Source organism: Pinus tabuliformis, chromosome 5_1, assembly GCF_031772625.1.
Source record: "Pinus tabuliformis cultivar Carrire ecotype Pingquan chromosome 5_1, CPIR1, whole genome shotgun sequence".
Taxonomy (NCBI): Eukaryota; Viridiplantae; Streptophyta; class Pinopsida; order Pinales; family Pinaceae; genus Pinus; species Pinus tabuliformis.
The window spans coordinates 797,491,021-797,509,657 of record NC_142305.1 but is presented as its reverse complement, the minus strand read 5'-3'; the positions used below and the strand labels follow the sequence as shown (position 1 = coordinate 797,509,657).

At 29.8% G+C, this 18,637-nt stretch overlaps 1 protein-coding gene across 1 annotated transcript; it reads left to right on the top strand.

The window, feature by feature from the left end:
* Window positions 1-12,162: 12,162 nt before the first annotated feature.
* On the top strand, window positions 12,163-15,899 carry LOC149167357 (cationic peroxidase 2-like). Its single transcript, XM_089431527.1, has 4 exons — window positions 12,163-12,410; window positions 12,503-12,682; window positions 15,181-15,343; window positions 15,430-15,899. The coding sequence occupies exons 1-4, from the start codon at window positions 12,189-12,191 to the stop codon at window positions 15,831-15,833; spliced, it is 969 nt and encodes a 322-aa protein (XP_089287653.1). The 5' UTR covers window positions 12,163-12,188; the 3' UTR covers window positions 15,834-15,899.
* Window positions 15,900-18,637: the final 2,738 nt, after the last annotated feature.

Below are 18,637 nucleotides of genomic sequence, written 5' to 3'. Positions count from 1 at the left end.
CATGCTCAAGAACTGATGAGAATTGCTTCCCAAACTCGATTTTCACCTGCAAAATAGTCACTCACTCTTTGTGGACGTGAGCAAAGGCTAAAATGCGGGCCAAATACGTGAGCAAACTCATTGGCATACTCAATCCTTTGATTGTGCAAGATCTGGTGCACAACTATAGTCACAACTGATAGCAATCTGATTCTCTACCACCTGTCCCTGTTGAACTGAACATGCACTAACATGCAACTGAGTTAACTGATGTATTCTTTAGTTGTATTATGAGTTAATAATTAGTTTAACAACTCATCATTAGTCTATCTGCAGTTAGACTAACTACAACCAGTTTAACTAAGTTAAACTGAACACAACTCCATCAACTGTACCTCCAGTCCACTAAACTCAACTCACTTGAGTTCTAACTGAAGTCATGCATGCAACAACTCAACTGACTCATAAGAAAAACGAATTTCCTTCTGACAGCTGCATGTGCCACTTCCGTAGCTCAAACTGAAGTGCTCCAAGAGAATAAGATTAAGTTTATAGTCCAAATATTATTGTGAGATAATAATATTTGACTTTTCTATTTTTGACAGCCAGTCTAAAAATAGACTTGATCACTCACACTGTGATCACTCACACTTTCATCAAAAATAGAAGTCCATCTATTTTCCCAACTTGATCAATCATCCATAAACATAGACATGATCCATATGTCTAAAAATAGACATAGTCTAAAAATAGACTTGCGCCAAAAATAGCCTGCGGGCCCACTTAGTGAAGGCGACTCTTTTCACTAAGCTCCATCATCTTGTTGCAATCTCAACACTCCAAACCAATCACTTAAAAGTTCTAATAATGTTATAAAACTAAAATTTCATTCATTACTTCTAGTTATTAGTTTTATTATACTTGACTTATTTAACAATATTTCATGCTTACCCAAAAAAAATTATTTAATTTTATTATATATAAATAAAAAATATTAATTTACCATTTAATAATTAAATTTTAATATTCTAAAAAATTTAGAACTTAAAAATCTTAATAAAATATATAACTATATATATATATATATATATATATATTATATATATATATATATATATATAATTAACCATATTCTCTCTTTACATATCTAATTCTTTTTCTCTTTTACTTATCTAAAATTTTGACTTTTATTATTTGAACTATAAATTTTATAAATTAAATTTATATTTTAATTATTCTAATAATTAAAATAATTTATAAATTAAATTTATGTTTTAAAATTTATTTAAATTTAATAATAAAATATTAAAAAAATTGTTAGATGATAAATTTTGTTGAAACTTAACAAATACACTATTGTGGAAAAGATTTCACCCTTCAACACTCACCCTTAAAATCTCACCAAAGTGAAAGAGATCCATAACTTGTCAATTGTTGCATTTCCTTTTTTGTTAATATTAATTTCAAATATGCTTAAATGTAAAGCGTGGAGATCCACAACTTTTTTATTATGATTTCTAGAGGGAATTTGAAATGCATAGTATAATTAGTACATAAGCATTGGATTTAGTAGAGGGAAAATAGAGCACATCATTTTTGAGAAATTTTCATTTAACTAAGTGATACATATAATTGAATGTTCATAAATGATGAGATTTATGAGGTCATAAGTTCTTACCAGAGCCGTCTAGGACATCGGACACCTTGCGGTCGAGAGGGAGTTCCCTCATAGTCCCGTCCTCATCTTCTTGTTTTATTAACGTTCAATACATTGAAATTAATTTTAATAAATAATAGCTACTAATAATTAATGAAAAAACATAATTCAATAATTATTAATTAAAAACTTCCATACATTTATTTTGATATGAACATAAATAAAACCGAAACCACTTTCAATCCTTCAACGCGTTCTCAAAACTTGGACGAAGCCGCAGTGAAACTTGTCTCTACCAACTTCATAATAGGATTTAATGGTTATCTTTAATTCCATTGTGTGTTCGAGACATCTGATAGCCATTTGGCAATATATATTCGTCAACATACAACAGGGTTTGGAATATTTAATGGTAATTTAATGGTAACCGTATGATGTTGTATAGGATGATGTTCATCTTTGAAATCAATAGCCGAGGATGCTATGGCTTGCTGATGTGACCACTTATATAAAGATAAAAAACAATAGTTAACTTAGCAAATTCGAAAAAAATTCATAATACAGTCTAGATTAATAGGCTAAAGGCGATCATAAATATCACTACACAAGCAGTGACATAACAAGATATACTTATAAAAATGATTTTAACAAAATAGAACAACCTTATGTTCCAAATAATTCTCAAGCATGTGATTGGAAAGGGGGTTACTGCCACGTTTTATTAATTTCATGTTTTTACTTTAAACCACTAATGGACATGAAAATGATATATATATATATATATATATATATATATATATATATATATATATATATATATAAAATTTTACTGTTGTTACAAGCTTATACGTTGAATACCATATTTATTATTATTTTTTATAATTAATTTTAGAACTACATGTTAATGATAAGGGTGTGTTAGCTAGAATCTGTCAAGAAAATATCATGGTAAGGGAAATGACTTAGGTATAATCCACACCTAGGTGGCGTCTTCAAGTACATTAATCACATCACCACCATGAAGACACATGCTTAGATTGAAGACACGTGCATGTTATACCAAATAACACATGTATGGTAAAAACAAAGAACATACTAGCTAGTACCATCACTCTTTCTCTAGGGGATGTAGTTTCCAATTGGAGGAGAAATAGGGCTCTCGAGAGGTGTCAATGAGGAATAAACCACCTACAATATCCATTACACCTACTTACAATTATATATGCATAGTTCATCTTCTTAGTTGCGATCGACATAGGTGTCTTGTTGAATCTTTATATTTTGTTGGATCTCTCTATTTCCTTCTATAGTTAGATGATCAAATTGAATTATTGATGAAAATAATTAATCTCTCTATTTCTCTTCATAGGTAGGAAGGAAATTGAATTATTGTTGAAAAGGCCAAATCCACATGACTGCCTTCCTTCTTGCATTTGCAAAGGATTCCATCTATTGTAGCTCCAAGTATGCATTTAATGCAACAAGCCAAAACTATTTGACGTAAGTATTAGCCCCTACTACCCTTTGATCCTCTCTATTAAGTTTAGTGCTATGGAGTTGATAAACTAACTAGAACATGCTGATTAATTTTATTCTGGCTAAGTGTATCAATGGCTTACTAGCTAAATAAGATAAGACCAAACTTGACATAAATAATTTCATGTTCGTAAATCTCCATATTGACACAAAGGCGTATCTCTGCTATAATGAAACTAGAAACTTTGCACATTTACAGGGATCTGTACATTTAAAACTAAATATTCAATTGATGGATTTCGAATGACAATATCCTCTATAAGAAATGGCTTGTCTCTGCTAGTGATGTTGTTGCTTCAATTTGTGTTGCATCAAGGTCTAAAGTGATTAGCTTTGACTCTTCTATGGGTGCCTCCTATGACTCTACTATCCTTTTGTTTGTTATAGCCAGTTTTGGGTCCATATAATTGAAACATCAATATTGGTTTCACTGCCAATTAATGCTAACTCCATAAATTTAAGGTCCTAGAGAATTTTGATAGTCATGAAATGCATTATGCAACTCCCTAACATTTTTGGGCACTTAGAGTATTAAAGGATTTAGTCACCCAAAGAGTTATATTGACTTCCATAAATATGAAGGAGGTAGCTAGATTTTTAGCTTTGCAATATTTTTTCCATTAATACATTCGATTACTGAGCAAACTTGGTACTCATTTACAACCCTTTTGGGAAATCAACAGTGGCCACCCATAGTGAGGTTGAATCATTGCGGGTCTTTGCCTTTTACTGCACAAGGCTTGTAACACTAGCGCTTGGGTTAGAATAATTGCTAATGGGGTTAAGGAAGGGTCATACCATGACATGGCACACTAATTGATAAGGAAGAATCTATTTACCCACCTATTGGAAAGCCAAATCCTAACCTATGATCATAAGGTGAAAAAAAATCTTTGATTAATAAAGCATAGTCATAGAATAATAATCTAGAGAGACGAGGTGGGGAGAGATCCCTGATTAATTCTACCTACAAAAATAGCTAATTCATGAAATCATCCATCATATCTTCTACATTATTCAAGACCAAATTAGAGGAATTACCCACCAATGTTCTAAAACACTGAAAATATATATTATATAGGTCATTTGGAATGCCCCATAGAAGTGTAATGTAATAATTTTTTTGAAGACCATTATAGTAAGTTGAAAATAGGAGAGCTGAACTTAATATCTAAGCACGTGTATGCTTAATATTTTGAATTTCCTGCAAAATTCAATTGAAAGCATGTTCATGCTGAATATTTTAAAATTGTTGCAAAATTCAAAGAAAGCATATTCATACTGAATATTTTGAGGGATTTACAGTCCCAAAGCTAAGTTTATCATAATTGTAAAAAATTGTGTATAAGCTTTGTGAATTTGATTTTTTTGGAAAAGAGTCATTGATTTAAAAAAAAATGATTTCTAAAATATTTTTTTTAAAGAAATATTGTCGATTTCTAAAACATACAATAAGTTAAAAAAATGATCAAATGCCAAAATTAGTAGAAAATCAAGAAATAACATTTTCAAAGAATCAACATTTATGGACTCCTTAAATTTAAATTTCAATAATTCTTGTTGCAGGTGGCAATATTGACACAAGAGCTCATGGCCATTAAAGGTGAAAAAAGGATCAAAATACACTAATTGCAACTAAAAGAGAAGAATAAAATGGTTTGCAGAAGATGATGATGGCTACTATCGAAGAAATGTAGAGCACGAGCCTGAGCTTATACAACGAATACTAGTCTTTTCTTCAGAGTTGGGTAAATTTGTCATTTTCATAGAATAATTGAAGTGCACATTAAAAGCTATGAGAATATTTATTGATGGTAATAAATTCTTTTATCTATTCATAAACTAGATTTTTCTGATAATGGAGAAATTTGCAGAAAATAAATGATCACTAATTATAAAATTGTTTTGACTCACCTTCTATATTGCAAAAGTCTAGTACATCTTATATTGGTGTTTTCTTAGTGATGGTGATTCCTGTTGTTTGAAGACAGATTGAAAACTGAAGTGGATGTATCTCTTAATATGGAAATTGTTATTGTACTAAGGCAAACACCTTATAGAATTCATTATAGATATAATGGCTTATTAGTTAAGAAGAATGAGGCCTTATGATTATGGAAGATGGTGTTGTTTTAGCAGTGGTAAGAACCATGGTAAATGAAAAACATGCCAAGAGTCACAATGAGACACAGTTTGAGTTGCATGTAATAGTTACCATGAAAACCAATCCAAATTTGCTTTTATGAAAAAAGAAATAACATAAAATGGTAGGGATTATTGCTAATTTAAAATCTAGCACTAATGGACCTCAACATTATACAAGGAAAATATATGATATGTTTCCTAAATTTCTTTGAAAAAAATGTCGTGTTGTGTTAATATGAGATCAAATAAGGCCTCAAAATCTATGATTTCCAAACCAAAGTGATGTAAGCATTTGATCCATAAGAAAAAGGTTCTCCCAAATATGGAGCACAAAACTTTAGCTTAAACAGCTTTGTTTTTGTTGGTTTGTGTGTAGCGACTAATGTAAGATGGTGAATTGATTACTATTAGTCCCTACAACTTGAAGGGCGGGGACTAATAACAAAATACCATTCACCAACCAAATAATGTTGAGTTTGGAAGACACTTATACAAAGAAAAATTACCGCACTTAGAAAATTAACTACTAAACTAAATGCAGAGCATTGATTCATTATGTAATGAAAATTGAGAAAACTCATTTAAGTTTTTTTCTTTTTCTTTTAAATAAACTAGAAAATATTTATATTATTATAAATCCCATGGCCAAAGCTCACAAAAGTGGTATAGATCAAAATATTGACACAGAGTAGGGCATCAAAATCTAAAGCTAACTAATTATAGATATCTCCACCCAATGTTTCAGCTAATTCTAGATACCTTCATCTTTCTGTGTCTTTGTAGATCCCATACAACTGTATCTGATAACTGAAACAAACTTGGCCAAAAAAGGTAGAAGAGAACCAAATATGGCTGAAACTTTATTTAAAAGGTACCTCTACACCACCATGGACCATTGAAAGAGAAAAGTTGTGAGGAGGATTCCAACTTGGGTTATTCCTTGAGAAAATTGAAGTTCGCCGAGTAATGGAGGAAATTGTCAAGAATGATATTGAATGACCTTCCTCCATGACTAGCTGTGATAAAATCCCATAGTTGTAGTGTGGGAGATGACATGAAAACTGATTAACAATAGTGGTACTAGATATGGCCAACATGAGAAGTGGTGGTGGATTTATGTCTTCCAATGATGCAACATGTTATAAGCTATGATGATGGGTCTTGCATCATTCCTTCATAACATGACTCTTGGATTAAGCTCTTGTTTAGGGGATAGGTTGATCATAAGTTGAATCACTGAACACAAAACACCCCTTTTTCCTTAATCACTTGATTGGCTTGTAGGTTTGTGACACTATTCTATTTCCTTCTTACGTGGTACCATTCCACTTGACAATTGCTACTTAGAATAGATCTTATCCTTCATAAGATTTCTTCTTATCAAAGATCCTTGGTTTGCGATTCTTTGATCATGTTATAATCAGAAAGTATCCAATGCCTATTAAAGAGCAAGGATTAAATGACTAAGAAATAATAATCCCTTGAAGAAGTGCATAGGCTTCAACTAAGTTGTTTGTTAGAATTCCCAATTTGCATGCATAATTACATTCTAGTTCCTTTGGGATGAAAAATTCCCCCCTTGAAGTTGACAATAAAAAATATTCAATTACATTATAATATTCAAGAATCAATCATAGTAAATTATCTGTAATTATTGAATTAAGGCGTCTATGACCCATATCAAGTTTTTGAGACATGTTTTCGGCGATAATCACATCAAAATTCATTTGTCGATGTGTTTTGAACCAACAAGTGTGGTTCATCTTGCCCTGATGATGAACCACACTTGTTGGTTCGAAACACGTTGACAAATGAATTTTGATGTGATTATCGCCGAAAACATGTCTCAAAAAAATTATATGTAGTAAAAACTACCATGATATGAAGGAGATATATTTATTATTCTTTATCCTTTTATAGAGTCTAGATCTTGAATTTTCAGTACAACATTGTGTAACCTATCTTTTTAATATATATCTCTATGTATAGTTGGGAGATGCTTAATATAGCTAGCATTAATCAAGCACCCCTTTGGTTATATTATTTAATTAAGTGAAAAATGATGTAGGGGTAACTTATTATAATCACTTGCGGAATAAAAGAAGCATTAATCACATATTCACGGTGAATTTATACCTAACACCTATTTAATCTTGAAGGTTTGATAACCTTTGGCTACATCATATTGTTTGATTAAAATCATTGGCTTTTGTAGTTGAGTTTGCTTGTGCGATATGCCTTAATGTATGACTTTAATCATTTGGCCTTGGTTATCAATAATTATTCTTTAGAGACAACAACTTATTCTTTCATTTTTTCCTTGTTTGTCATCTATTAAGTTATAGTAGCAGATAAAGACTTCACCTAGTTTATTGATTATTTGAAAAAGTTTTTTTTTTTTCTATTTTTTGTTTGATAAAGGTGAGCTTTTCCCCAACCTCCCTTTGATAATGAATATCTTGAATACCATTTTCATACACACTCACAACACATTAATTATATTAATATTTAAAAAAATCTAAATATAATAGTAATTTAATATCATTGAATTAACACAAGTAAGACTACTTGCAAATCGATTTCAAACACCAAAACTCTAGAAGCCAGAATTGGTAAAAAAACCCATTACATGATAGTCAACTCATTTTCACTAATAATATTAGAAATTATTCCAATAAAAAAATAAAATTACATATTAACCATTAAAAACTAATTTCTATTAAAATATAATATAATAATTAAATTAATTAACTAAAACAAATAACTTCAATAATTACCTGGGTGCGAGGATTTTTAGATAATACACTGTGTATGGATAACATGAGCTTTTAACTATATATAATTTTATTTATTAAAAATATATAGTTAAAAATCAAAGCTAACTTGAATTTTAGTTAAATAATTTATTTAATCCATCCAATAAATAAATAAATTCCCCCGTATGTTACTTTACGATTTTTCTATTATTTTATATGAAACCTATAGCCAATGACCTAAGATAAACTCCACTAAAATTGGGGGTTAAGTTATTGGCTGGTTGGTGCCATCCATCCCTTCTCCGGATGGAGGTTTTAAACTAACTTTTCAGTAGTCAAACTCTAGATTAAGAGTTTATTCCGAATTAACTTTATATTAAAAGCGAGTGAAAAACTTGATCTAATATTTGGTAGAGAATGTTACATTGGTTGGAGAAATGGCCTTGCTTTTTGACTTTATTTCAGTAACTTCTAACTTGTACTCAAGTAGATTGAAGACTTCCAAATCTAAGTCTCACACATATTGACTTGCAAATCTAAGTGTGGAAGGTATATTGTGATGTTAGATCTACTTTTGAATTTAATATATCTTAATTTTATTAAAATTTAAATATATATATGGCCTTGCTTTTTGACTTTATTTCACTAACTTCAACTTGTACTCAAGTAGCGTGGAGACTTCCAAATCTAAGTCTCAGACATATTGACTTACAAATCTAAGTGTCGAAGGTATATTGTGATGTTAGATCTACCTTTGAATTTAATATATCTTAATTTTATTGAAATTTAAATACATATAAAATAATGATTATGTTTATTAAAAATAAAATCAATTTATATTTTAATTGAGTAAATAAATTTATTTAATTAAAAAAAAATGTTTTAATGCAAAATTATTATTATATATTTATTTTTAATTTAGTAGAAATTAAAATTTTATTATATTTAAAAAAAATATTATTATAATTTTTCATTTTCAAATATATATTTAGATAATTTAGTTAATCATATATATAATTTAAATTAAGTAGCTAAATTATCTACTTAAAATATTTTATTAATATAAAAAACACTTACATCATAAATTAAAAATAATTAAATTCCTTTAAGACTAAATTTTTTAAATAACCCATCATTTCAATATGACTTGAAATTGAATAATCCTCGATTTCAACATGTTAAAAGAAACTATTTTAACAGAGACTTCTTCCTTCTCGAAAGTTTGTTTTTGAAAAGTATTATCACCTTTAATTTTTACTTAAATTATATACTTTATATTGAAAAATAATAAATAATGGAAAAATAAATTAAAATAAATTTATTGAACTTTAAAACATAAGAAATTATTATTATTATTATTTTGAAAAATAGTAAGAGAATGATTTAAAATCATTAATCTATGTTGAAAGATTAATAATATTGGTGGACAATTTAAGAGAAAACTCTTTTAATTTTTAATTTTGTTAGTGTTACAAAGGTTTTTTATTCCACCATGTTTTAAGGGGCACAAATCTTTTGACCTTGAAATAATCTTAATATGTTAGACAAATTAAGAGAGCATTTCTCAACTTCAACTATCTTAGTGTCATAAAGGTGACCAACTTTTTCATCCCATTATGTTTTGGGATTTGAGATCATGAATATTTGGACAATTTAAGAGAAAACTCTTTTAATTTTTAATTTTGGTAGTGTTACAAAGGTTTTTTATTCCACCATGTTTTAAGGGGGACAAATCTTTTGAGCTTGAAATAATCTTAGTATGTTAGACAAATTAAGAGAGCATTTCTCAACTTCAACTCTCTTAGTGTCATAAAGGTGACCAACTTTTTCATCCCACTATGTTTTGGGATTTGAGATCATGAATATTTGTTGAGTTGTGAGGAGCTTTACAACTCTGCTCTGGTTTTAGATGAAAAATAATATAAAACATAATGTACACTCAATTGTAAAAGTAATAAGAACATTTCTATATATAGAAATGTGAAATATGTATAAAACGCTGGTATAATCCATCTTAATTCCATATCTACCAAGCTCAGTGAGGGATCAAATCTTTAGATACAAAATTCTTTTTTAATGTAAAAGTTAGGAAATGTTTACACTCAAAAGAGGTTTGAGTTTTGAGAGTTTTTCTTCCTCTTGGTACTTGGTAGATCCAGAATTAAGATGAATCTATATTGATTCTTATTTTAACAATGTTTATTTTCTTCCTCACACTAATTAAGATAAAACCATACTTCTGATTTTTTAAATTAAGATTATTCCACTCAATATCTTTATTTCCATCTCAAACTATATATTACACACCATTTTTCCTTAAATTGAGATGTGATAATATTTTTAATATCATCTTTATTTTAAAATATGATTTCTCTTTTTATTCTTCAATAATATAAACCATTTCTTTTTATAAAATAAAATTATTTTTCATTATTAGATATATTATATCTTTAGATCATCATAAAGCACATTTTTTAAAAGTAATTAATATATAAACCATTTCTTTATTTGAAAATAAAATTATTTCAAATATACAAATTATAATTTTTTAAATTTCAAATATAATTAATGAATTTATATTGTATTTTTGAACTCTCTATTACACAAATATATAAATAACTAGAGCAATCATATAAATTAAATTTCTGACAAACATGATAAGTATACATCTCACATTTTTATGATTTAAAAAAAGATAAAAAATAAACTAAATTATAACTTTATTTTAAATTAATAGTAATATTATTAATTATAATAATTAATATATGAGTTAAACATACATACATTTACAAAAACATTGAACAAGTTTCTTAACCATGGAGGTTCACCTCCACTTAATGATGGAACCTCTTAATTTGTAAATAGGTTGTGTTATGATCCCATGAGCCAATCCTATGGCTTATCAATGTCACTTGTCCAAAAAATCATAAGTCATTTCCACTTAATGATGGAGTCTCTTAACTTGTAAATAGGCTGTGTTACTATCCCATGAGCCAATCCCATGGCTTATCAAATGTCACATGTCCAAAAAATCATAACTCATTTCATATGACTCTTATTTATATAACATTTTTTTAATTAATAAATTTAATTAAAAACACATAAAGTACATAACTCATTTTCAACTTTTAAATCTAACTACCATTGAAATTATTTTAAAATATTTTGTAAAGATTAAATCCCTAACATCTATCTAATAAATATTGAAAATTAAATTAAAATTTTAAAAAACTCTATTTCAAAATTACCATATCTATCTATATAAAATAACTTTATTAACATTTTAAATTATTTTATTAACATTTTAGCAAATAAAAATTAATAAAAAGAAATTTTAATATTTTAAATTTAAAAACATAATTAGCAAATTCATTATTTCCCAACTTCTATATTTCTAATATGTAGGTATACCTGTCCATCAGGCAAGTTTTTGCGCCTGTCATTTTAGCAAAAATGCTATACTGTCATTTTAGTAAAATGCTATAAGCTTCTTGAAGTATGGACCAAAGCCTTCTCAATGTCACAGCGTTATCAAAGCCTTATTCAGGAATATAACGTCATTTTACAAGTTTACTTTTAACGCGTTAGAGTTGGCTTAGTCAATTTAGCCCATTTATCTTGCGTGAAGCATAAGCATTCATGTTTTAATGATGCCATTGAAATATCTTAGAGAGACTATTTTACATTCTAGAATTCTATGGGACCAGATCTTAATTTTCCGGCAACATTCTACAAACCGGATCTTATTTTCCCTTTGTGTTCATACTGCCAGTACGGAAAAAAGCAAATGGTGTAGAATGGATTGGCAACCAAAGTCAATCCCACTATCCTGAAACAAAGACATTTACCTGAAATAGTGTCTGCATAGTAAACAATCTGTTATTCGTTGCGAGGAATCCAGCAAGCTTTTATATCTGGAACAGTCAACACGTTAATGGGCTCGAGTTTTCTCTGTGTATATTGACTTTGGAAGCTTTGGCACTGGACTGAGGAACCGGGGACATGATGACACTTTGGCTATAAAAGCACGTTCTTAGGCGACTTCAGGAGTCACTGCCTGGGCTTCTCATTGCTGGAATTTCTCATAGCTTATACTTTACAGTACGTCTGTGAAAATGAAGCTCAATTGGAGTATTAGGATATATTTTATTATTCATGTTTGCTTTAGCATTGCTCATGTATGTGTAGAAGGGCAGGGAACTAAAGTTGGATTTTACTCCTCCACTTGTCCCAATGTTGAATCTATAGTGAAATCCACTGTTCAATCACATTTCGCTTCAGACCAGACCATTGCCCCGGCGCTGCTGAGGCTTTTCTTTCACGATTGCTTCGTAAACGTATGGATTTGTGTTTGGCTTTCTTTGTTACTTATTCTTGCAAGAAGGGAATTTGATAAGTGTATGTTGAGGTGGGAGTGTCTTGTTTGCAGGGCTGTGATGGGTCCATATTGATTACTGGTCCCTCTGCAGAGAAAAACGCGCTTACAAATCTGGGTTTGCGAGGATTCGACGTTATCGAAGATGTGAAGAGCAATGTAGAAGCTGCATGTCCAGGCGTTGTTTCATGCGCTGACATACTCGCGCTGTCTGTCCGTGATGCAGTAGTTCTGGTATTCATCACTTTTCTCGTCTGCGTTTCTCAATTCATAGCAACAACAGTCTTAACCTTCGTTTAAAGATAGTCAACATTGCTTATTTTTAGCATTACATCTTCATTCCAAATTGGTATATGACATTTTTTTGGTTGGTGTGACCAGGGATATATTTTTACTTAGCTATTTAATTGTTAAAATTTATAAAGAAATATATTAAAATGGTTAAAGTTTATAAATACACTTATGTATGACAAGGGATTTATTTTTACTTAGCTATTTGATTGTTAAAGTCTATAACGTCAAGTTTTTTCTAAAATAATCTATTGATTGGCACTATAAGATGTTATTCCCTCTACCCAATTTCAAATTCCATTTGAAAACATCTTTGGCCCTTTGTAATAAAACTATGAATAACACCCTTAAATTATATATTAAATGATATTATATTTTAATTAGATATTAAATGATATTAAATTTGTATATGAAATTATATTGTTTTTGTTACAAGAAATCCTTTCCACTTAATGATTTCGCTACTTTTTAGAATGAAAGAAATAAGTAATTCCTTCACTATTTAATATGGAGTTAATAACTAATATTTAAAAATAATATGAGATACATAATTTTACATCATATATTTAGAAAAAAAGTAATTAATTAATTTTATATATATATATATATATATATATATATATATATATATATATATATAGTAAAGGAAATGTGTAATTTAGTCTGTTCTAATATAGAGTTGATATATAACATTTAAAAAATATTAATAATAATAAAAAATGATTAATGAAAGTTATAAATCAAATATTTCAGTATGCATGTTGAATTAATGATTTTACATTTCTCTCTCTCACACACACATATATATAGAAAAAGAGAGAAACTTATTACATTAATCGGTGCTTTCTAATTTAAAGTATGAGAGAGACTTGTAATTCTTTAAAATATGGAGTTGAGATGTATACTTAAAAAAAATATTAATAAAAAAATAAAGAGTTTTTTTTTTTTTCATAACTAAAATATCATTGTGTTACTAAAAAAACAACATAAATCAATATTAAATCTAAATATGGAGTTGAGATGTATACTTTTAAAAAATATTAATAAAAAAAAAAAGTTTTTTTTCTTCATAGCTAAAAGATCATTGTGTTGCTAAAAAACAACATAAATCAATCTTAAATCTAAATATACTTAGAACAATTTTTTTCTCAAATTTTATAATAATACAAAAAATTACTCTTTGTACTTAATAAATTTAAATTTAAAATAAATTTATATTAATAATTAATAATTTATTTATTTAAATAAAAAATTTAAACATAAATAAAACAAAACCATTTTCCTAACCTTAAACTTAACTATTGTAATCTATTTTTCTTTTTCTTTTGTTTCATATTTTGAATTTTCCCAACTCCTTACCCTCAATCTCTCTTAATTTAAGTTACATATTTATAATCGCTTTATTTTTTATAATAAACTAATAACCTTTCTAATAAATTTAGAATTTTATTTCACTCCCATCTTTTTATTTTTATTCTCTTATTTAATTTATTAATCTCATCTTATCTCTTTGTTTCTTATCATGGGTATTGATACAACATTCTCTTCAATATTAAAATAGTATTATATATATTTTTAAATAATAAAATAGTATTATATATTTGTTAAATGATTAAAATTTAATTTTTTAATAAATTTATTTATTTATTATTTTTAAAATATTTTTTTCCCTTATATGTTATCATTTTTTATTATAAATAATTTTAATTGATTTCTTAATAACAAATAAAATATCAGATTAGAAAAAAATACATATATATACTTTATAAACTTGTTCTGACGATGAATCACACTAGTTGGTTCGAAAACTCGTCTACAAATGTCTGTCTACATTTATTCTTTCAACTATTATGGATCACAGAAGCCTCAATTCAACTACTTTATTATAATTATCATAAATCCTAAAACTTCTTTATATATTTAAATAATATTTTTCATATTTTATTAATTAATTTACTAATAGTTTATTTTTACATTTTTAGATCTAACAATTTAATTTAATTTATTATTATTATTATTATTTATTTATTTATCTATTATTTTTAATTTAACAAAACTACATCTTCATTATATCCAATATATCACCCAATAAAATATAAACATATTTTATACATTAATTTTTAATACAATTCTATTTTATTTATATTTATATTAAATTATTTAAAAATTATATCATATTTTTATTTTAAATCTTCTCTCAATATCATTATAAAATTCACTTCTTATCCCATGAAAAAATCAAATTAAAAAATCTCTCCCTTCAAAGCTTTCTATACATAAACTGATCCAGCTTCTGCTTGGTAACTGCATTATTGTTTACATGCATCCATATGGATTGGATCTTGCAATCAAATACTCAATAGTCTAGCAATGGGAGCAAGGCATAGCGAACTTCAGCAATCCAAAATTTGATGAAAGTGTTAATGTTATTGCGATTACAGACGAAGGGGCCGACCTGGCTTGTTCCGACGGGAAGGAGAGATGGGTTGGCATCATCTTCATCAGACGCAGCTAATTTGCCAACACCCTCGGATTCCATCAGCGTGCTGAAGCAAAAGTTCTCAGACAAAGGCCTCACAGCCGAAGACCTTGTGATCCTTGTTGGTGAGAAATTTTTCATTTTGCAGTGATGACCGTTGATTTTGCCATAACAATTAATTTATGTGGGTTTTATATGTTTTCACATTCAGGAGCGCATACGATCGGAAAAACAGACTGCCAGTTTTTCAGCTATCGCCTTTACAACTTCACATCGACAGGGCACGCGGATCCGACGATCAATCCGCTATATCTGAGTGATCTTCAATCTCAGTGCCCTTCGGGTGGTGACGGATCGAAGAGAGTTGAGTTGGACAAGGAAAGCTCCGCAACATTCGACGCGACTTTCTTCAGCAACGTCAGAGATGGGAACGCCGTTCTTGAATCGGATCAGAGGCTTTGGGGAGACAATTCTACCAAATCTTTCGTGCAAAACTACGCAGGAGGCGCGAGCTTCGCGGCGGCTTTCACAAAATCTATAGTGAAAATGAGTAACATTGGAGTGAAGACAGGCACGGATGGTGAGATTCATAAGGTCTGCTCCGCAGTTAATTAGATAATCATACAGACGATGATAGATCGTAGGTTTTTACATTCTATGAATAAGATTGCAAACGACCGTGAACACGCAGAATTGCAAGCTCCACCATTTATGAATATTTTTATATTTTCGTCATTAATGAAATGTCTGTCGTAAACCAAATTACGTGATGAGCATTACAAAAATTTGGAGTATTGATATTAATATACGTGTGCAGTACGTGTGTCATATACCCCGGTAACCTCGCATGTAAAAAGTAGGAAGTTAGAATTTTTATACAAATTCCTCACTAGTAACTTATTCAATTCATAACTCCACAATCATCATTAACTATTAGACATAGTGTTCATTAATACATCAAGTAAATTGCAATAACAGTCAATAAGTTGCATAACCAATAACCCCGACCATGGTAGTGTAATAACATAAACTATCTCATAATTCCTTGCATCCATTTCACGATTTCCATAACCATATTAATTTGGACATTATGATCATACCATCAAATAAAGAACCATCAACATCAAGGATTCAACATCATCCAACTGACACAAAAGGCAATCACATCAATCACACCATTGAACACTGATATACTCTCGAAACCCCGTAGGGTAAAAACCAGCAAACGTTTAATCTTATTATTAAACGCTCGTGAGGGTTTTCACCCCTCACTCAATGGCTTATAAGGGATTCCATCCCTTAACCATTGTCATAAAATCGTTACAATGAATTATCATTAAGTTGTCATATAACTAGCTAAAGCTAATACAATTTCCATGTAATCTTCCACTTACATACCGCCACATGCAACATTCCTTGTGGCATAATTGTTCTAGCAATGGACAATATTGCAGCTTGAACTCATCTGCATGGACGAATAATCCTTTTCCTGCCAATGTTAAACATCACTTTCCTTTGGCACCAACCGCCATCGTTTCCTGTCAATGTAGTTGTCAACAAGCTTTGGCAACAATATTAGATACATTATTAATCATTTATTAAACAACCTGTAAAAGCAATCTCTTAACACCTACTCATCTGCATGAGCAAGCATGACATACTAATTAACTAGTACATATATTCAAGTAAATTCTTGTTCTACTTGTCACAAAGCTTATTCACACTAATGCATATTTCTCTCTCAGAGATCTAACCATTAGTTTTACAAGTCCATGTTTCCGTTTGAAACATATAACCCATTAGTTATGTTTAAATACAGGTAATAAACTATTGTTTCTGTGCCTTTGCACATGTGTTCTTTCACATAGTTATTTTTCAAGAAACTATTAAAGATACCCTATATTTATGGATAAACATCAGGAAACCATAAAAAGGTGAATCTCGCCTCTTATGTGCCAAAATCAAGAAGTCGTTCCTACTCATACATAAAGTCTTCATTTCATCACTTCTCTCATTACTTCTGTCATCTGCGTATTCTTTAGTTAAAAAAAAATAATCCTTAACCCAAACCATTCAACACTAGCAACTAAAAATCCCGTAAACACGTGCTTTGTAATTTCCTTTGGCTGGATTATTGAATTAGCCTTCACGTAAACATCAACCTTTGTGAATCTAGTTTTGACTTGGACCACCGTAAAATGTGGGTAGAATATATAATAAAACAATCCAGTCCTCGGCAAAATCAATAAGAAATGATACCGTGAATTAGGCATTCATTTTAAACATGCATGAGCAGTCATTTTGTAACAGTTTTCCATTATAAAAAGAAATATGGTATTTCCACACGATATTCATATCGAGGTTTGGTTTTATAATGCATGGACATGTATAATGATGGTGTTTTATGTATTATTACATTTCCCACGAATTTACAGTGACAGAGACTATTCCTTAACGATGTTCACGATATGGCCTTAGTTCTGCAGGCTGATGACTTCTTATCAACAACAGTGTTCCAGAATGACCATCTTTCTTTTCTTGATTCAATAGGACATAAACAACCGAAACTCGACAACAAGAAATTGCGGGAACAACTTCCCTCAAGATAACACTCAGCAGAGATTTCCAATGATTAGCCCATCATTGATAGCACACCATGCAGGTATACGATGGGCTTACGGCATTGTGATTTTGTTTACATATTTCAAAATAATAAAGCTTAGAAAAAGATATGAAGGCAAAGCGGCTGACTGCAGTGGTGACTGCGAACAAATAAACGACAGCTTCACCTCACACGCTAAACGGATCCTAATAGAGAAATTTACAAATTCTCTCAATCCTGCTGGCTCCACACTATACTAGGCTCCGAAAACAGTTGAGAGACTCAAAACAACAGGCAGTTATAATTTACATAACAATGCCCTCAGCGTAATTAAAGAAAAGATGAAAGTCATTCATCATCGCATCTTTGCTAAGACTGGTTAGTCTCTTGGCGAATATAATAACATGCACATATTTTTAATTCAAGAGAATCGAGCAAGATACTTATCTTTCCCTTGCAGCCTCCACACCGCATGATCCCGATGTCAAAACCGCTCTTCGGTCTTTTTCTTCATTCTGTTACACCATTGTAAATATTCCAGCCATTTCTCCGAGAAGCCATCCCCCGTCCTTGGAGAGCGCCCTCAAACCTCGCCTTAATGCAGGAATTCCCATCGGATGTGGAGCTTGAGGGGAAGGTGGTTATCTCAACCATCTCTCCAGAAGCCTAACCGTCCGATCAATACACTCCGATCGCACGGGGAGAAACTATACAAATGTCAAAGGGACGAGAAGCTTCCCTTCGTTCCGTTCCATGGAAATCAAGAATCGGTTCAATAACTGATTCGTAAGTTTTGTAACTTAGAATTACTTTTTAC